Consider the following 22183-nt stretch of genomic DNA (forward strand, 5'->3'; position numbering starts at 1 on the left):
CTCCTTCTCCAAGCCATCCTCTCACAACCTCGATCCCATTCCCGCTCAAATGGTCAAAGAGCAGAAACTCTCCCTAGCTCCACTTTGGTGCCAAATCATAAACAGTTCTCTAAAAACTGGCTTCATTCCAGACTGCCTTAAAGTCGGCCAAGTAACTCCTCTTCTGAAAAAACCAGGCCTAGACGCAACCGACCTAAACAATTTCCGCCCCATATCCAATCTCCCTTTCCTTGGCAAAGTCCTCGAAAAATGTGTCCTCCGTCAACTGAACAAACACATTGACAACATAAACTTGCTCGACCAACACCAATCTGGTTTCAGAAAAGGATACAGCACCGAAACTGCAATCCTCACCATCATGGACGACATCTTCAACTCCCTCGACGCTGGCCACTGCTGTCTCCTCATTCTCCTAGACTTGTCTGCTGCATTTGACACTGTAGACCACAGTCTTCTCATCAAAGCTCTGAATGAACGGGCAGGCGCAGAGAAAGTGGTCCTTCAGTGGTTCTCCTCCTTCTTCCAAAACCGCTCACAAAGAGTAAAAATCAAATCCTTTGCCTCCGATCTCGTTTCCGTCAACAGAGGAGTTCCTCAAGGCTCCATTCTCTCCCCCCAACTGTTCAACATATATATGGAACCTCTCACCTCCATTCTGAAAAAAGTGAATATCCCCTTTCATCTCTATGCAGATGACACACAGATCTACTTGGAAACCTCCTCCCTCAATGGCATTCAAAGACTTAACAATACCCTCAATGAAGTCCAAGAATGGCTAGCAAAGAACCACCTCAAACTCAATCAGGGCAATACCGAGATCCTCCTCATCTCTAACAAAGAAGAAAACCCGCAAATCGTTGAATGGTTGAAAGCTATTGATGCCCTCAACGGAATTCTCACCCTGGCTCCCTCTGTCAAATCACTGGAAATCACCCTTGACCACAAACTCTCCATGTGCAATCACATCAAAAACTCCGCCAAGAGTGCCTTCCTCAATCTGAAACTCCTTAACAAAATCAAACCCCACATCCCCTCCTCCGACCTCAAGCAAGCAACCCAAGCCTTGGTGTTGTCCAGACTGGACTATGGGAACGCAGTTCTCTCCGGGACTGCCCGCTCTCACCTAGCCCCGCTCAAAACCACCCACAATGCTGCAGCCAGAATGGTCACCGGAATCAAGAAATTTGACCACATTTCTCCTGCGCTCAGAGATCTGAAATGGTTACCAGTTGAAATGCGAGCTAGTTTCAGAACGGCCTGCCTCACACACAAAGCCCTGCACACAGGGAAAACAGAATACTTAGCCTCCAAACTCAAGAAAGCCGGCCAAGCAAGAAACCTCAGGAGTTCCAACTCTCTCCTCCTCATTCCCTTAAAAACGCGTAAACAAAAGACTGCTGCCCGCTCTTTTGCTGGCAACGCCCCAAAAATCTGGAACGCCATCCCAATCAACATCAGAACCACCCCCTCCTTTCCAAAATTCAAAAGCCTTCTTAAAACTCTCTACCTCAACCGTGCCTTCCCGAACGCAATTACGTGATGCTCTTGCCTCCTCCTGGCTGGCTCCCGTCAACGCTCCCTCAACGGGTAGCCACCAGTCATCGCACAACCACCTCCTACCTCTTCCATTCTCAGCCCCCCGGCTGACACTACGAAACGAACTTGACCACCACCAGTCGTGCCTCCCTTGGACTTTGATACCACCTCACGACCCCTCCTCCTCTATGCCTCGCCTGAGGCTCCCTCGTCCCCTCTACCTCAATCGGCTCACCGCGAAAGACCCAAGAGAACTGTAAAGTCCACTTTTGAACTTTTCTCCCTCAATCGGCCTCCCTCTGACACTCAGCTGTACTCCGAAATGCTTACATTTTGAACTTTTTCTGTATCTCTCTTTCCTTGCCGTACCATGTATTTTTGTCTCCTCCTCATCTTGTTATAAAGCGCTCCGATACCCTCGGGTCTGGCCAGCGCTATAGAAAACTTCCAAATTAAAAAAAAATATTAGTACATGTACTCTAGCAGGTGCCACTTGTACGCGTGTATAGGTGCAGAAGGCTGGGTGGGGTACATCAGGTTTAGCAGAAGGTTTCAGCTTGGTGCTTACTCTCATGCTGCCAGCAAGAGACTGCCCTGCCGTCTGCCTGGGCCTCCTTGCAGCAGAAGGAAAAGGGGAGGCATTACCACTGCCAGCCTGTTAGGTGCTGGAATCAAGGTGACGTATGTCCTTTCTACATGTTTGCACCTTACCCAGCAGCCCATGGTGCACCACTTGCTAGATGTGCAGGTAGGCTGTGTACTTGCGATAATGGATTATGGTAGGGCAGGAGATGGGGCTGGGGCTGGATGTGCATTAAAGATAATCAAAGAAGCAAAGAGGAAATTCTGTAATGGTATTACGCATATTCAACATCATTGATGAAGTGAAATGATAAGTCCCCATGCCCTGGATTTCTGATGAAATGTTAGGTCCCCACTCGTGGGCCCAAATACTGCATTAAGTGTTGAAATAATTGCTTAATGCGGGCCGAGTGCATTATAAATGTAGAAATTCTGTGTAACATGCATTTGCTGTATTCCTGTTTGCTATAGCAGCAGAAGCAGCGGCTCTGATCACAGGTACAATTTGTGCATAGACTGAACCTATCTGCCCCAGCGCCCCATGCAGACAGGGAGACTTTCCCAAAAATGTTAAATCATTTTCATGTCGCGCAGGGCCTGAGTCCCCTACATGCCCGGGACTTGCTCCTCTCAGGTGTACCTGCACACCAGGCTCCTCACCTCGGTTCCTAAATGCTCAGCCTCACATGTCCTGCCATCAGGAGGTCCACAAATTATGCTTTTCATTACTATGAGGCACCTTTCAGTTTGACTGTAATTGGAGGCGTAAAGTTCTAAGTTATTTGTGTATTCTTTAAATATGAGTCTCTCTAGCCCAGGCAGCACCACAGACGATCTCTGGGGAGGCCGGAGTTGGATAAAATGAAAAGGTGTATTGTCCTATTACTTACCGGTAATCTTCATTACTCCTGGTCCCGTTGACCTCGTCCCATTCCTAAACATAGTGGAGATCACTATCTCCGCGACAGAAAAAAAGAACAGGAGCATGCTGGGATACCTAACCCACTACCTCCCGCTGGGAGTACATAAGCGGTACCAACCCAGCATGCAGCCTGAAAATACCAAGCCCACAACCGGAAGGCCGGCTGCAGGGAGTGAGGGAGGGGTGTTAGGAATGGTGACGAGGACAATGGGACCAGGAGTAATGAAGATTACGGTAAGTAATAGGACATTACCCCCAGGTCCCTCCTGTCCTCGTCCCAATCCTAAACATAGTGTAGAATACTAAAGCAAACAACCCGGCCTTCCGGACACCCACCAACGCCAGTGGCATCAGACCGAGAAACAAAAAGGCACCCAACCGAAGCAGAAGGGACCCCACAAGAACATGCAGGCAGGAGCACAAACAGCCACGCCCCCAACCAAGCCTACAGAGCGGAGACCCCAAAACAAGCGGGGACAACCCAGAAAGGACCGCAAACAAGCACAAGAACCCCCAAGGCAAGCCGGAAGAAGGTCTGGCACCCAGAGCCAAGCCCCAAGGAAACACACCAGTGGGGCAGAAAGAACCTCCCCTCCCCCCTGAACAACCAGGGGAAGGGAGCCCCAAAGAAGCGGAAGTGCCCGAACGGAGTAAACCAGCCAGGAAGGGCAAAAGACCAGGGAGAAAACCACCAAGGGAGAAACCCACAGCCCCAGGCACCGCCAAGCAGCCGCCCCAACAGGGACAACACAGGCTAACCCGGCCCAGTGCCCATGAGCGCACAAGAGCAGGCTGCACAGGAGGACACCGCCCAGGCCCAAGAAGGAATCCAGCAGGGGCAAGACAGAGATCGAACCCCCCAAAGCAGGGAAGAAAGCGAGCCATAGCCGGAGCAACCCATAAACGGCCACACCAAAAGGCGAGGGGAAGGAAGATGAGACCGAAGAGGCACGCCAAAGCAAGAGAACAATGAACGCGACCAACCACAGGACCAACCCCAACACACCAGGGGAAGCCACCAGCAGAACCACCAAGACGGAAGAGGGAGGAACCAGACAAGAAAACAGGCACCGACCCAGAGCAACAACCAGGAAGAAAGGGGCAAGGAACCGTGGCAAGGCCCCCCTCCCCCCAACAGCCGACATCCGTGGCAATAGGGAACCGGAGGCACAGAGATCCCACAGAAGGCCCAGGCCAAAGGCAGGAAAGACAAGCAGCCAAGCCCAGCAGAGACACCAGAAGGCCGCAGCTAAGGCCGCCAAACTGGGAGAAGAAAACCTGGGGCACAGGAACCAGCCAGCGGCCAGGCCTGAGGCAATCAAAAGCCAATCCAGTCCAGGGAGAGTAAAAAGCACCACCCAAAGCAGAATCCACATCCGACCAGGGCACAGCCAAGAGAGAAAAACCAAGGGCCCAAAAAGGGAGACCCGGGAAACCAACCCCAGAAATGGGAAGGAGGAACCGCCAGCAACCAAGAGCCGACCCACAGGCCAGGAGGACACCAAGGAACTACCCAAGGCGAACCCCAAGAAGGGCAAAACAGGAAGGACCAACAAGGAGGCCAAGAGCCCAACAACGCAGGCGGCCCAGAAAGACCCAAGAAGCCAACCGGACAACCGACAGGCCAGCCACCCAGGAGGACCCCAACACGGAGCCGACAGAACCCGAAAGGAGAGGCAAAGGGCCAACCGACCCAACCCCAAAAACCCCCAATCAAGAAGGGGCCCAGGGAATGGCCCCAAAGCCCGCCACTGCCATACCATCAAGATCGGAGAAGCAGCAGGAAGACAGAGAGGGAGACTGGCAAGCCACACCCACCAACCAATTCAAAGGGCCCAGCACACCAGCCTGGCGCAAAGGAGTGGCACATGAAAGGACACAGGCCCAACCCAATACCCAGACGAAGAGGGCCAGAACCACCGTTCACCAAGAGGCAGCTAAAGAGGCCCAAAAGCACCAGAAAATGAGCGGCAAGGGAAGAACCCAGGCAGGGACCCAGTCAGGGACCCCGCAAAGGGAGGCCAAAAACATGAACCGCAAGGGAACAAACCCAACAGAGGCAGAGCCGAGGCCCCATAGAGCCCCGGAACACCCCAGGCAACCCCAAACCAAAGGAGAGGAGCTAGGAGAGACCAAAAGGCACACAACCCCCCGGCGGCGCGGGAACAGACCCAAAAGGGAAAGAACAAACCCAGTAGAGTCAGCAAGAGCAATGGCCAGAGACACCACAGGCCGAAAGCAGTTCTCACAGTAGGGGTATGTGCACAATCCCAAGGACAGGCCCACAAGGGGAACGCCACAGCATCAGGGCCCAGGCAAGGCAGAAAAAAGGGGGGCGGGGAAGCAGCAACGTGTCCCACACACCAGGGGAGCCCGACACCAGACCACAACCGGCAACCCCACCAACCAACCCACCAGCCAAGACCAAGAGAAGGCACGGGGAGTAGGACACCGGGAACGGCACCCCAGACCAGGAAAGAAGGTCACAGGGCAGCCCAAACCCTGAGACAGGCAGGGGCACAGAAGCAGCGCACCCAAGAAACCAAGGAGCCAACTAGGCAGAAGCCAAGGAAGACCCACAACACCCAGCCACTACAGGCGGCAAAGGGAGTGACAGCGAAAGGTAAAGGACCCCAAAGCGCACCAAGCCATAAAAAGAGCCACAAGAGGGGAAAAGGAAACCACAACAGCACCGGGCAAGTGGCAAGCCGCAACCATAGCCATGAAGCCCACCAGGGGTTCCAGCAGGACAGCCCAGGACCAACAGCCAACCAAGGCCTACCAGGACAGAGGGATGGCAGAACAGCCCCTTCCCCCGGAAAAAACAACGGAACCCAAGAAACAGGGAGTCCGGAAGCACCAAGGACCCCGACGCAGGACGCAAGAAGCGACCCAGCCAAACCCAAGCAGGAGCCAAGCCCAAGAGCAGATGCGCCGCACCCGCAGACGGGGCAGAACGTGGGCCGCACGCCCACCTCCAAGACCTGCCACCAGCACGAACCCCACTCACAGGGAACCCACCGGGAGAAGGAGCCTACCAGCCCGGGCAGGAGGGCACGCTGGAGGAGAGGAGAGGAGATGAGCAAACGCAAGGGCACCGGTGGGCCCAGCCATCACCCAGGCACCACCACGCGCCAGCAGGGAGAAAAAGGCCACAGGCCCGGAAAACCCTCACAGCGAAGCCCAGAGCACCGGCCATGCAACGGGGGCAGGAAGAAACAAGGCACCCCGCGCACGAGCCACAGTCAGGCACCCAGACAGGTACGCACCAGGCCCGAACCCACAAGAACAGGCAGGAACCAACAGGGTGGACAGGTAGGAGGCCGAAGAAGCCGGGAAAAAAGCAACCAAGGTGGACACTTCACCAGGCACCGACCCGGCCTGTCCAGGGGGAACAGAAGCACACAGAGTATGAAGCCCAGAGGCCAGAGAAATGAACCAGGCTGAAGCCTGCCCAAAATGAAAAGCCCACTAGAGCACATGCGGGCACAGAGGAACGGGCGGAAGCCCACAAGACCCACCAGCCCCGACACACCCCAAGCAGAGGTAAACATGAAGCCAAGGCCACAGGCCAGCACAGCAAAGCAGAAGAGCACAGGGAAGAAGAAACCCGCAACGCGCTACGCACCAGGGCGACGGGCCAACACCACCAGACATAGACGGTCCCCCAACCCCCTCGCTCAGACAACAACCAGCAACAACCGCCGAGCAAGCAAAAAGACATGGAGGCCTGGGAATCCAAAACCTGTGGAGGAAGCTCTTCCCAGCACTGGGAAGCAAGGAAGAGACACAGCGCAAAAAGCCACCCAGCACGCGGGAACAGGGAGCGCCACAAGCCAGCACAGAAAAAAAAGGTCCTAACAGGAATCAACCAACATGTGGAGAGACCAGAGGACTCCAGGCCCCAGAGCACCAGCAACAACCAAACAAACCCACGAGGAAATTGAGAGCGCCAGCAGGAAACAAGGCTAGAAAAACAACCGAAGTGGCAAAGCAGGTCTCCCGGTCAAGACCGCTGAAGCAGCCCTACTGCGCACAGCCAGACCCATCCAGGCAAAGCACAAAGCACAAAGCCAGAGGAACATGTAAGTGCGAGGCAACTGGGGAGAAAAAGCGGAACCACAATGCGGTACTCATCACAGGGGCAGGAAGGACTCACCACAAGCGCCCTGCCCCAAGAGCCAGCCCAGGCGCCCTCCAGGACACCAGCGCCGGGCAGGGAAGAGCACTGCAGCCACCGGTCCAACACCAATCCTCAGCAAGGCCCACCCCTGCACCGACACCACGAACAGCAGGGACGACAGAGAGGAAAGAAGGCCAGCAGCACCCCAACAGGCCAGGTAGGGGGACCAGGAGTACCGCCCAGCTGAGCCCCTGGGCCCCCAAAACAGCCTCATCTGCATGTCTTCCAGTCCAGCCAAGCCTTAGGGAGACGCGCGCTGTAACCTGGAAGGAATCCGGAGGAGCGGCGCCCCAGCCGCAAAGGGCCGGGCGCCCATCAACGCGACTCCCAGCAAGCCCGGCAGGCCAGGAGACGCGGAGCAGGATGTCGAGGACAGCCCAGCAGCCTGACGAGACATCCATTGAGGAAAGACACAGGTAAGCAGCAAACACGTCCCATTCTGTCGGAAGACAGAAAAAAAGAACAGGCTGCATGCTGGGTTGGTATCGCTTATGTACTCCCAGCGGGAGGAAGTGGGTTAGGTATCCCAGCATGCTCCTGTACTTTTTTTCTGTCGCGGAGATAGTGATCTCTGCTATGTTTAGGACTGGGACGAGGACAGGAGGGACCTGGGGGTTATAGTCAGCGAACCACACTGAGAGCTGTCTGTGGTAGGGAAAGGAGACAATGGTAGGACATGGAGGGAGAACGTTTTCCTTGATCTCTCTGACAAAAGCAGCTGGCATCAGTATCGAGTAGCTGGAGACCAAGCTGACCCCTTTGAATCTTCTAACCTAAGTCATTATAAAAAAGTGCTCTTTTAGGTGAATAATATATTTATTTATTTATTTATTTAAAACGTTTTATATAGCGCGAACATGACCTGTGAGGGTATTAGAACGCTGTACAAAGGAGCAGAAGTGATAAGGAGGTAAAGGTATAAATACAACAAAATAAAGGAACCTAACAAGCACAAATACTAAAGAAAAGCAACACACCTTGTAGTACATGTACAGTAACAAAAGAGCAACTAATCTTATGGTGCATGTATAGTGACAAAAAGGTGCAACACTGAATGAGATATCAAAAATGTCAACAAGAAATAAAAGTTAGTTATGGTGGCTTCAGGACTATTTCTGTAGGTGGTTATTCAGGAGTAACCATTTGACTTTTTTTTTTTAATGAGGAGTTCGAGGGGTTAGATGTGATCTCGGAAGTAAGAGTGTTCCATATTCTTGGTGCAAGACCGGAGAAAGCACGATTGTAGGTTCTTTTTTTTTTTATTTTGGAAGGTTTCAGGGGAAGGATGTTAGAGCTTCTTATGGTCCGATTCAAACCAGATAGTTCTTGTTTTTTAGCTAGGTAAATAGGGGTGTTATAATAAATAGCTTTGTGCAATAATCACACTCCACGCTGTCGTGATAGTGTAAAAGGCCATTTATTAGGACAAGATTGCTTACAAACTAGATGAACTTTATTAACTTTAACAATACTTTTATATACGAATCATTGACATAACTCAGAGTTTCATTCTCCCGCCCCATTCACCACTCGCCCGCTTCCATGTCCCCCATAAGACCATATAATTTGTTCCACTCTTCCCCATCTCAATCAATGACCTCATTCCATCAACCCAAACTTTCTATCACTCGCTCTCCGAACATCCTCCCTTGAAGATCCTTCCCTTGATCATCGCATCCCACGCCCCGCAATCAGTTGCCAGTACACTCCCAAACTACCGCTTAAGCCCTGCAAACCATCCTAAACTGGCAACACACAACCAGGCATTTACCACACTTTTCCGCCTACAACATGTATGGTGGGTGTGAGGCCGAAAAACAATCTCCTTGCCCAGTGGTGTTCAGGTGTCAGGAAGAGGCAGGATCTTGGGGTGCACTCTAGAACAAACTTTTTCTACATTCACCACAGCTTTCATGACGACACAAATAGACTCACAACAACACAGAGACCTAGTAGATCTCCTACTGACGGCAGCAGTTAAAATAGTTCTCACCAAATGGAAAGACACATCCAAGGCAACTTTCAAGGGTTGGCTCAAATGGGTGACGTACCTCAGAGGGGCGGACAACACTGCCCTGCGAGATTCACCATGGAGGAAAACCTCCAGGGGAATGTGGGCCTCATTGGACAAATGCCTAGACCCCTATGAACCCCCGTGAACAGAACCAGCAAAAGTGACCAGGGGGCCCCACACAACACCCCCACGAGACCGCAAACATAATCTAGAGGGACGCAAACCTCTGCCACATTAAGGCTTACTCTCTCTCTCCTACTCCCTATCCTTTCCTCTTTCTTTCACTCATCTCTATTCTCTTAACGGGCAGTGGATAGGGGGGTCAGCCAGCCATATATACTGTATAAGGTACTCTTGAAAAACACAACCAATGTGGGCTGCCACCCTGTAACGGCAAAGCGTTGATGACTATATGTACAAAAAATATCAATAAAAAATATGTGAAATAAAAAAAAATAGAACCATGCCTCCTTTAACCTTTATCATCACATTTCAAAACACCTTGAAATAAAAAGATTCAAAATATGTGCTGTACAAAACCTCTCCTGTATATTTTTAATAGATTTTAATGTTGCACAATTTGTAATAACAACCTCGACCACATTCACATAGAGGGTACATATGACAACTGGCTTGATTCTGGGTTGACTACTGGCAATGTCATTAGGGCAGAAAGGAAACGGGCATGACATTTTCTAAGTTCAAGTTTAAAAACATATACATTCTAACGTATGCCACACAATGCACTGCTGCAATTTAGTGAACTGCATTGTTGTACAATATTTTAAAAGATTCAAAAGTGATGCTGCACTATCTCAACCCTGGATCTGAAGATTCTGTCTCGTACTGAGCAGGTATGTAGGAGAATTTTCAATAGAAATTGAATAACATATCTTTCTTTATAGAGTATTTCATCTGCTTCTACTTCAGATTTTCCAAAGGTTTTGTTTGATATAAATATTCTAATTTAAAATGCATCACTTCTGGTGCGAGCACCAGGCCAAAGGACGTGTGGGACCTTCCTGTGATGTCATGAGGCGAGTGTCTCAAAGGTCGCACAATGTTACTTCCTGTGATATCACCAAGTCAAAGGTGCCATCATCTGCTGCGTCAAACGGCTGATGATGTCACTTCCGCTACCCTTGGCATTTTCGAGAATCGACATCCATGGTGCTGGCTGCTGGCTTTCCAGGCAAAACTTTGGGACCGGCACTTATTATTTACAAATGGAGAATTTCCTGGACGTTCCAGGGGCATCTCCAGTTCTCAATAAACCATTTTCTCCTCCAACATGCATTGGTCTATTCAGGGGCTCCATCTCTACATTGGGGGCACAGCTGCTATCCCCATTCCCTTACGATATCCTGCTTAACAAACAGAACTCAAAACCCCAATTTTTATTCTGATTAGGTTGGCAGCCATTGCCCTTTTAACACCTCTGATGAAATCGTGCTCTCCATGTCGAAGCAGGTCAACGCCATCTCCTCCTCCTGCTACAACACCCTCCGCATGCTTCGCAGGATCTACAAGTCGATCCCGACCGAAACAAGAACAGTGACCCAAGTCCTCGTCAGCAGCAGGCTAGACTACGGCAACGCAGTCTACTCAGGAATCCCGGCCAAACACCTGCGACGACTGCAACCCATTCAGAACGCCTCAGCCCGACTGATCCTCAATGTCCCCCGCCGCAGGCACATCTCCCACCACCTCAGAGACCTGCACTGGCTCCCCATCAACAAGAGGATCACCTTCAAACTCCTTACCCACGCACACAAAGCACTCCACAACACCGGACCAGCATACCTGAACGACAGACTCAACTTCTACACCCCCGCCCGCCAGCGCCGTCCCGCGCATCCAACGAACGACCTCCGGCGGCAGATCCTTCTCCTTCCTTGCTGCAAAAACCTGGAACACCCTCCCTACCTATCTACGGCAGACCCAGGACCTGCTCACCTTCAGAAGGCTCCTCAAGACTTGGCTCTTCGAGCAGTAGCAGCAACTCTCCCCCCCCCCCCTCAGTGCCTTGAGACCCTCACGGGTAAGTAACACGCTTTACAAATTCACTGATTGATTGATTGAATCCAGTGTTTAATTTGAGCCAGTGGTATCAGCACCTGCTCTAGAGACAGTCCACCACATGTTGGTACTGTCTGTCTAATTTTGAGATGAGCAAAACAAAAGTGTTTAATAAGTCAATATATATTAAAAATCAATAATACCTGGCACTCATACCATTATTAACGCTTAGAGTTGCCTTGCACAATCTGAAATGTCACACTTGTAGGTGTGAGGCAGTAGTTAGTAGTTGTGTTGGCCAGGGCTCGAGTCGGGGTACCACGCGGGTGGACGGCGTCCCCCCACTTATTTTACCGGGGGGACACCATCCCCCCTGCCAAACAGCTGGACTTCACTCTTTGGTTTCTCTGGGACGAGGAGCTCGGCACCTTTTATGACGTCACTTCCTTTCGTGACGTCACTTCCTGTCGTGACGTCACTTCCGGTGACAGCGTCCCCCCACTTCTTTTTTCAGGACTTGTGCCCTGGTGTTGGCACTATAATTGGCAGAGCTGGCAGGGGCAATTGGTGGTGAAGGCTGCAGCTGCCTCATGAGAAAGGCCTTCGCACTTTTTCTATTTATTTTTATTTTTTTTACAAATTAAGCACTGGAAATATCCTCACTAGTAGAACACCAAGAATGCAGACAGGAGTGAAACCTCTTAATGTTTCAGCATGCAGAGATGTCTGCACGAAAACTGTATCATTGCAATTGGAATCTTGTAAACTCTTTCCAAAGTAACTTTTAGGAAGCCAAAAATGTTATCCTTTTCTAGTCAACCTCAATAAAACTTACTTCACTGCACCAGTGTTTTGAAAAAAATGGATTAGAGATTTTGGCATAACACGAGAAAAAAATCATGTACTGTGATAAAACCACGATATAAATGTAAAAAAGCAATTTATTTAATTAAAAGAAATATCTAGCCGAAATGTCTTTCCTCTCGCAAATGTGTTACAACATATAAACCATTTAATGTGTTGTCCTGCAAAGTATAAATATATTCTTCTATATCCAAAGGGGGTTTACGGTCATGAGAGTAGCAGTGAGATCACGAGTTTGTTACCAAATAAGTCATCTGTCTTAAATAGAATCGTGAGTCTAGTTATATAAAGATTAATGTACAATCGTGCAAAAGTGATAAAATCGCGAGTCGTGCTGGAATAGTGGTGATTTTACACAAAGTCTAGAGAATTTCGACAAAATTGTGCTTACCTGACAAAGTCATAAATTAGAATATATAACATAATGCAACATGATTGAAATTACATTACAGTGTAACTTTCATGGTCGGTGTGTGTCTGTGCCCATATAGTGGACATTCCCCTACAGTCGAGAGTTTTAAAATGATTAAAATAACATAATAGATTGCAGATAGAAAAAAAATAATGAAATAATATTTTGTTGGATTTTTCATTTAAAAATAAAGTGAGAGAATGTCAGTCTTCGTGAATTTTACCTATTGCTCAGTCTTCTCAGCACATTCGGAGCAAATTATAAGTGACTGCTGAAGATAGTGTGATAACATGTGTGATGCTCTGGGCAGTGTGTAGCAGGTCAGCTCACCTTGCAGCCTGGGAGCCGAAGGGGGCCCCCTCGAACTTCTTCGTCGCCATGGGTAGCCGCTGTCTGTCCGGCTAGCGGTGTCCGCGGGAGCCGTGGCTGCTTCGCACACTGACAGCCAGGTCCGGGAAGACGGCCAAGCTGCCAAGAGGCGCGCGCTCCCTCAGGGGTCGCCATAGCAACCCGGCGACGCTCTGAGAACTTGTGCAGCCGCCTCGAGTGCGCAGCCGTTCTGCGCAGGTGGGCGTGTTGCATCCTCAACTTGTCTATGAGAAAATAATATATTCTCCAACGGGAAAATGCCAATGGATGGTATACCACTGCGCTCAAGTAGTTGCATGCCAGGCGTTCCGAGGGTATTCAGTCGTGAGTAATTCATGCCTGGTGGAGGCCTTTTTCGTGTCTCTGCCTGAACTGAGCAGTTATTCTTTGCGGGAGTGGAATAGGTAAAGAAAAGTATGGGAGTGGCGATCCTGAGTACAATAATGAGGCGGGGTCACTGAGCGTTGAGGCAGGGTGAGACGTGATTAAAAAGAACAAAATATCTCATAGAGATTGGTGAGCCAACAATTTAACAGGGGGAGACTAACCATAACCAAAGGCCTGGCTCTGGTCTTGGTGCCGGTGCATGAGCCGAGCTCTGAAAACATTTGCTGTGTAAACCGTACAATAAACATCAAGTAAAATATGGTACAGTAACCTTCAAATTAAAAAAAAGTGTATTTCTTTAACATTTGAAAGCTTTCACATGAATTGGGCACATTATGGCACTGCACTGAGAAGTACTTCCTAAAAGTAATCGTTTTGTACAACTGGAAGTTTGAACTTATATATTTGAAAGTGCTTTCATAAGGAATAATGAAGAAAAGAAATTCTACAGTCAGCAGCTCTGACCGCTCTGACCGCTCTGACCCCAATGCCTGATCCTGGGTGTAGTGTCTTGCAAGTTAGAGATGATCGAACCCTTTTGGCTCTGAGGGACTCCATAGAACTGTGACGTAAGTGTTAGAGTGGAATGCATTGAAGGCTACTTTAGAATGTTGAGTTTGTAGTTACACACAGACTAATAAAAACGTGTAAAACTAAGCTCCATGTGTGGCGTAGTCAATGTCAGGCCCCCAAGCTGGGGAGAACGCTACAACTGGCGACGTGTTAGAGGATAAGTAACCCGAAGATCAACAGTACTCTCCCAGGGAGTTCGCCGTTGTCCAAGTAAACTGCTCATGCATGCCACTTGTGTTGCAGTCGAAGTACGGAATCAACATTTAACACGTGGAGTCAAAGCGCAACTCCAACTGCTGTAAAGAAGTTGAAAACAATGAAAGATTCGCAAAAAAATCTACATATCAGTGAAAGAGAACCTGCTGGTCAAACTGTACATAAAGGTATCGCGCTGCTACGCAATATACAGTCACATGTAATATTGTCATACATCACCCTTTTTGTGCCATCTGACCACCACCATGTCAACAAAATCTCTTCTCTCTTGTTCTGAGCCCGGGAAGAGAATTGAACCCTGAATGTGCCACTTACAGACAATGTTCACTCTAATTTTGTTCCTCTGTGTGCAGCAGTGTAAGGTCTGTGTGCGCTGCAACCAAGGCTATGTGCGCCAGTTACCAGAGCGCGTGTGTGGCTGCAGTGCCAAATATCACTCCAAGCCTTTGCCTCAAAAAGTGAAAAGACTGTGCATTTCCTCACATACAGATCCAGTTGAATGGTGTTAAGGCAGGTTTGAAACCATACCACATAGCAATTTGAAACCTTGCCAGCTATGTTGCTGCATTTCTTTTCTTAATAAAGCTGGGCTGCAGGTGATTGTGTACATTTGTTCAAGTTTTCATGTTAATTTCAGCTCATGACGGGTGTTGCGATTAACATGAAAACTTCAACAAATGCTCTCTTTGAGTAGGAAAAATAAAATTATAATATTTACTTTTCCCAGTTTTAGGGCTGGGTTACGGTAGGGCCGCATCTGGCTTTCGATTAATGCATTTTAATGCTAGTGTCCGATTCACTGCATTAAAATGCATTTAGTCACGCATTCTTGCACCCCTCTGACAATACTGAAATTGAGGCACACTGCCAATGAGGCAGCACCAGCACGCTAAAATTGTCTAACCTGAGTCATCCATATTGATGATAATAACAATAATAACAACAAGTTGCCTCAGGAACAATTCATATAATTAACAATACAATCCAATGAAATAACTAAGGTATAAAAGAGAGACAGAGATAACATTTCATGGGGGCAAAAATTCTCAGAAGATACAGATAAAATATTTAGTTTCCCACTATAAATTCTGCTAAGATATGTACTAAGTGGTAACCATAATAAGTGCACATTATGAACAGATGAGTTTTGTGTGGCAGCTTTGACTCATGGAAAGGTAGCGCAGAGGGCTAATTTGCCTGCTGCAAAGAACATGTACCATTCAGATCACAAAGTGCACATAATGTAAATGGGTCAGTGAGTTACTGCTTTTGTCAGTGAGATCCTTTTGGTACTTGCAGTTTATAAGTCAAAATCCTAACATAGAACAGTGAGCTGTCATCTAAGAGCTGCATGTTTTTCCCCAGCCTGATTATCTTAATGTTGCAAAAAGGGTTCATTTGAATAGAAATCAATTCTGGTTATTAAAGAGAACCTCCAATCATGGATATGGCTCCAGTCCTGCATGAAGCCATTCCTCTAGGCTATCAAATAATCACCAAAAATCATATAGTCAAAAAAGGAGGTGGTCTTGCTGTTGTATTCAGGCAAACAATACATATCACTAAAGTTGACAATATCTCCATAAAGAATTGTGAGGCTCTTCTAACAAGATGCAATCCTACACCGTCTTCCACCTGTAACTTCCTGCTCCTTTACAGACCTCCACCTAGCAAGGCAACATTCCCAGACGCACTTCTAGACACAGTTTCAAACCTGATAACAATACGCTCCAACCTGTGCATTCTGGGTGACCTTAACATTTGGTTTGATAAAACCAATATGACCCATCCAAAAACAATAATCACTGGCCTAGACGCATTGAACCTGCATCAGATTGTCCCCAATCCGACACACATCGCTGAACATATCCTAGATGTCATTTTTGCTAATACTAAACTAGTTACCTTTCAAACTATAACTCCAGTCACATGGTCAGACCACCACTTGCTTGCTTTCCAACATAAAACAACACTAAGCGACTCATCTAAAACTGCCTTACATCCATCCACCTATCGGCCGTGGAACAAACTCAATTTTTGGGTAGCTGTGCGCCATACAAATGTAATAAATAAATAAATAAATAAATAAATTTGGAACACTTGGAAACACAACTAACATCCAGTATAAATCTGGAAACCATAAATTCTATTCAGAATCTATATGAGTGGCTACAGGAAGCTTTTGACATCCTGATACCACTCAAAACCACACAACAGAACAAAAGGAAAAAAGCGCCTTGGAGAAACATAGAAATAAAAGACATAAAACAACAAATTAGAAAGCTGCAACGTACCTGGCTCAAAACAAACGCCAAACAAGACAAACTTCACCTACAAAAAATTAACAGATTATATAAATCGGCTATCAAAAAAGCTAAGAAAAGGTACTATTCAGACAGAATTCAAAACGCTAAGGCCCACATGCATCAAACAGAATTGCATTCGCAAACAGTGCGAATCGCAAAATTCGGCCGTTTGCGAATGCAATTCTTTGTTTTGGGATGCATTAACCTTTTTTGTTTTTTCTCAATTTAAGAAATCGCAAATTATTTGTGATTTCTTAAATTACGATTGCATTTAAGAAATCGCAAATTTGCGATTTCTTAAATGCAATGCATTATCTGAAAAAGTTTGCGAATTCGCAAATTAGAAGTGTTAAATTAGCATGAAGTCAACCTTCATGCTAATTTAAGAAAAGTCTCAAAAATGCAAAAAAGTGCATTTTTGACACTTTCATTTTACACTCACACATGCCCTTGGGCATGTATTTGTGAAAAATGGACTGTAAGTTACATTTCTGGGGTGCAGGGGGGGGTCCTTTGGACCCCCCCCTGCACCCTAGAAATTGCGTTTTAATCGCAAAATGAGAATGCCTTACCATTGATTCATATGGGCCACTAGGCCCATAGGAATCAATGTAAATGATTCCTTATTTGCGATTCGAAAAATTGCGAATCGCAAATAAGTAAAAATAAGAAATCGCAAAAATATTTGCGAATTTTTCATGCATAGGTATTTGCGATTTCTAAATTGCAATTCCTTAATTTTCGCAATTTAGGAATCGCAAATACCAACAATGATGCATGTGGGCCTAAATGTGCAAATAAAGAATTCTATAAAATACTCAATGAATTTCGAAAACCAAATTGCCTAGAAGGAACTCATCCTGTTCCTTCCAACACATCTCACACAATAAATGTATGGACCTGGTCAAAGCAAGCAGGCCTGCCGGCAGCCCTTCTGACCCCTGTCCGCCACAAACTTTCAAGACAATTCTTTTAACAACCTCTGCTGCCATTCCAGTAAGAAGAATGATCAACGATTCTTTAACTACTGGAATATTTCCAGAAGTACTCAAAAAGTCATACATACACCCTTTACTGAAGAAAACAAACTTGGACCCGCTGAACCCCGACAACTACAGACCCATTACAAATGGACCTTTCCTGGGCAAACTGATAGAAAGAGCAGCGTTCGCCCAGATGTCACAATTCATTGAAGATAATGACATACTATCAGATTTCCAAACAGGATTCCGTCCGGGAAGAGGCACTGAATCTGCCCTCCTTGCCATCTGGGATGACCTAAAGAATACAGTTGACCGCAACGGGGTTGCTGCGCTACTCCTCTTGGACCTCTCAGCTGCCTTTGACACGGTTGACCATGACACTCTGAAACAAAGACTTTATGAAGCCGGCATAGAGGGAACTGCTCTAGACTGGATCGCGTCCTACCTTCGAAACAGAACTAATGTCATCCACACCCCACCTTTCTCGTCCAGACCGTACTCCACAAAAGCAGGGGTCCCTCAAGGTTCTATCATCTCGCCCATGCTTTTCAACATCTACATGAAGTCTTTACCAGTACTGATCAATAAATTTCACCTCACGTGTTACAACTATGCAGATGACACGCAAATACTCCTTCAACTGGAATGCCCCAAAGACATTGGAAATTCAACAATTTTCAGCTGTCTCAGAGCCGTGGATCAGTGGATGACTTGGAGCCATCTCAAAACAAATGCTTCAAAAACTGAAATACTCACGCGTGGCGATTGGAAAAATTACAGCCCGCTTGCCGCATGGCCTGATGAACTGGGATCACTGCCTAAAGTATCAAAGGAAGTAAGAAACCTCGGAATGACCATGGACTCCAAGCTGTCGATGAATGTCCAAGTGAATAAACTAGCAAGATCAAGCATTGCTACTATAAAAACGCTGCAACGAATTTTCCCTCATTTGGGATTTCCACACAAGGTCCAAGCTACCATCTGCCTTGTTCTATCCAAACTCGATTACGCCAATAGCCTCTACCACGGATCACCTTTAACGACCATGAAAAGACTACAACGGATTCAGAACTCGGCTGCCAGACTACTCTTGCATATCAAACCACGAGACCACATCTCCCCTGCCTTGAAAGCCCTGCATTGGTTACCGGTTGCCAGAAGATCCACGTTCAAGCTCCTTTGTATTACCCACAAAGCAATACATGGAATAGGACCACTCTTCATCAGGAATAAAATCACCAAACACATTCAACAAAGGAACCTACGCTCTAAAGGAGCATCTCGCCTCAAAATCCCACCATACAGTTTCATAAGTCTTTATTTCAATACAGTTTACCATAAAAGACATCACAAAGTAAAACACACAGAATAACATTAAAACCAACATAATACATGAATCACATAATACACAATACATCACAATACATCACTGGCTGTTCAATAATAAAAATAATAATAGTATTAATAATAAAACAATAGACTATCAGACTAGCTAATACTGTACATATGTTTAACTCTAATTAGCCAGGACCAGCCTAGAAATTTAGCTACTGATATGGCCACCGGGAGAGATGTTACCATCCCTAACAACCTTAAAGCCTCATCTGCCCCTCTGGTCTTAAGCTTCTGGCAAATCGGTTTTAGCCATTTTTTCCGTGGGCCAACATATGCAGGGCATACAAAGAAGAAATGACCTAAAGTTTCCTTCTGGTCTTGACACCATGGGAATGAATCCCCAACACCCCCCCTCCATTTGTGTGTAAACGACCTCAAGGGTAGCGTTCCTACTCTAAATTGATGGAAGAGTTTCCTATCAATGCTCTTTCTTATGGCATCCCAGTAAATCTCCATGCTTGTATCCACTTTATGGCTCAGAAATCTACCAGAGAGGGTTAATGAGCTATGTTCCATAATCAGTCTATTTCTATATGCGGCCCAAAACTGATATTTGATATCCTTTTTTCCCGGGAACACGCTGGTCCTGGGATCGGACCATAGCTGAATAAGGCCCATATCTGACAGGGTAGATTTGACCGCTTTAAACCAAGGAATATTTCCACTACCCACTATTCGTCTAAGGTCTTCTAAACCCACAGCAAAGAAGCCAATTCAGGGGTTACCCATATTCTCCTCCATAATAGGATAATTCTTAGTTTGGCTAGTTCCTCTATTGGATAACATCCCAGGTCCAACATTATGGGAAGCATGGGGGTCGATTGAGGGAGACCCACCAAGTTTCGTAAAAATGTATTTTGTATTTTCTCAAGTTGGGACAGATTAGCATAACCCCATAGGTCCGCTCCATAAACAATTGCCGATCTAATCTTAATATTGTATATTTTGAGTGCTGGGCTCACTCTCTTAGTTAGAGAGGATCTCTGCTCCTTGACCAGTGTCCCACTCAACTGTGAAAATGTTAATGACAATACGTCCAGCTGAGCAGACCATCTTAATCTGTGGTCAAGAACCACCCCCAGGAAAGTCATCTCATGTACCTGTTCCAAATCTACACCATTAAGATTAACATGTCCCAATCTTGGTCTATTTTTGGTAAAACCCATAAACTTGGTTTTGCTTGTATTGACCTGGAGGTCATTGGCATCACAAAATTCTACAAATTTGTTAAGTGCCAATTCTAGCCCCTTTTGGGTTTTTGAAAGTAGAAGCGTATCATCCGCAAAAATTAAAAGCGAAACCTTCATACCACCTAAACTAGGAGCCTCTGTGGGAGTGTCCGAAAAATAATCTACAACTCTATTAATAAAGAGGAGAAAAAGGGTGGGGGCAAGGACACATCCTTGACGGACACCTCGAGTCACTGTGAACTTTTTGGTGACTTGGCCCTGCATGCCCCAACGGACCTGCGCATAATTCTTCTCATGAAATATTATAATTAAATCCAACAGGACGGTTGGCAGACCCATTTGTGACAGAGCCTCCCACAATTTGGTTCTTGGTACCAAGTCGAAGGCGGACCTAAGGTCCACAAAGGCCGCATAAATCACACCTTCACTTAAAACCACCACCTTCCAATAGATTAATAAGAATCTTAAAATCTGATCTATTGTGCTTACACCAGGCCTGAAGCCGGCCTGCAGTGGTGATAGAATAGACTTTTCGTCCATCCATGCTGTGATCTTAAATAGCACCATCCGAGAGATGATTTTTTGGATGGCGTCTATGAGACTAATTGGGCGGTAATTAGAGGGCAGGGAGCGATCCCCCTTTTTAAAGATTGGAATGATTTCCGCCCCCTGCCAAGAGTCTGGTATCGGGGCACCCTCTGCCACCGCATTAGCTATTTTCAGTATGTAAGGAACTCATGCTGCCTGATCTGATTTAAAGAGATCTGAGGGAATGCAATCTATGCCGGGAGCTTTCCCACCTTTAGTCTGGTTTAGGGCCAACTCCACATCTAGACGATCAAAAAGACGATCATTACTCTTGGTTCTATGGGGGGCCTCCCATATGCTTGCAGCAGGGACTACTAGAGGGCCAGAATTGCTAAATTGAGCCCCGAAATGTGCAACCCATCCTTCTTCAGCTACATGGTTGGAGGGAAGTTGTGATTCGTAAGAATTCCCCCACTTAAGGACATGCCAGAACCTCGATTGATTAGAGGATAAACTCGCCTCATAGAGATCCTGCCAATGTTTATCGTCCCAAGCCGACTTGGCCTCATTCTGGCACCTTTTATATTCCTGCCTGAACTTTCGTATACCGGCACTGTCACGCGATTTAAGAGCTGCGAGTAAGTCAATATGGGCTTTACGACAAGATTGATTGTACCACTTTCCCCCTCCCAATGGTGTTCGAGTTTTTTTCCCAGGTTTGTTATTTCTTTTTGTGAAAAGCGATTTCAAAAAAAGGAAAAGGTTATCGTGTAGCCCGCAGATTTCAACTGTATCAGTCGTTGTCTCCATGGCGGTCATAGTCTCCACCACTTTTCGCGAAATTAAACTTAAAGTCGCGGGTTCCTCAGCTACTCTGCTCCACTGTACCCTTCTGTTGTCATTCTCCAAAAACACATCTGCTGTAGCACAATTCTGAGGGACTCCCAGGCGGAAATTACTGTCTAAAGCTAGCCTGAGTACTAGGGGGTTATGATCACTCTCTGGGCGACCCTCCACCATCATATCGACCAGAGAGGACCAGTATTCCGCCTTGATAAGAAAGTAGTCAATCCTACTCGTCCTATGTCCGTTATCAAAAGTGTGCTTCCCCTGTTTATCTAACGGGATTCGCCCATTTAGGGCTCTCAATCCCCATTCAAGGCAGAGTCCCAGCCAATGGAGGGCTGCTTCAGTCCCCTTCTTGATAGGAGATAATTCTAGGGATGGAACCTTCCAAAGTTTATCCTCTCCTGCCTGGAAGTCCATCTCTCTATCAGAAAACGGCTCAAAAGTGCAGTTAATATCGCCTGCCAGAATAACAAAGGATTCCCTTTTAATTTGGTTAAGTATCAGCTCCAGATCATTAAATATGCCAATAGGGCTGCGTCCGCCTGGGATACCTCTAGCATAGACATTTATAATAACTATCGTCTGGGAGCCTGGATTTGAGAGCTTAAGCACAAGAATATCAAGATTAGAAGTGAACATTTCTGAAGTTTGATAGACCAATGACTGTCTTAACCAGACAGATAAACCCCCTGAGGGTCTGCCCACTCCAGTCCTACAAGCAGGTTTATAAAAATTTAAAAACCCAGGTAGAAAGATAGGATCAATTGCCCAAGTCTCTTGAAAAATCAAAATGTCCTGTTTATTCACCAGCTCCACCCACTCCTCAATTTGAAGCCTACTTCGCAGGCCAGCTAT

The 22183-nt window shown here is 47.0% G+C and overlaps 1 protein-coding gene across 1 annotated transcript in view; it reads right to left on the reverse strand.

Annotated features, from left to right (window-relative positions):
• The window catches only part of CIMAP2 (ciliary microtubule associated protein 2), a 204049-nt gene extending 191058 nt beyond the window's left edge, over positions 1 to 12991 (reverse strand). The window contains exon 1 of the mRNA XM_078673440.1: positions 12863 to 12991. Within this exon, the coding sequence (XP_078529566.1) occupies positions 12863 to 12912 (50 nt within the window). The 5' untranslated portion in view covers positions 12913 to 12991. The remainder of the gene's footprint in view (positions 1 to 12862) is intronic.
• Between the last annotated feature and the right edge of the window lie 9192 nt (positions 12992 to 22183).

Source organism: Lissotriton helveticus, chromosome 1_2 (assembly GCF_964261635.1).
Source record: "Lissotriton helveticus chromosome 1_2, aLisHel1.1, whole genome shotgun sequence".
Taxonomy (NCBI): Eukaryota; Metazoa; Chordata; class Amphibia; order Caudata; family Salamandridae; genus Lissotriton; species Lissotriton helveticus.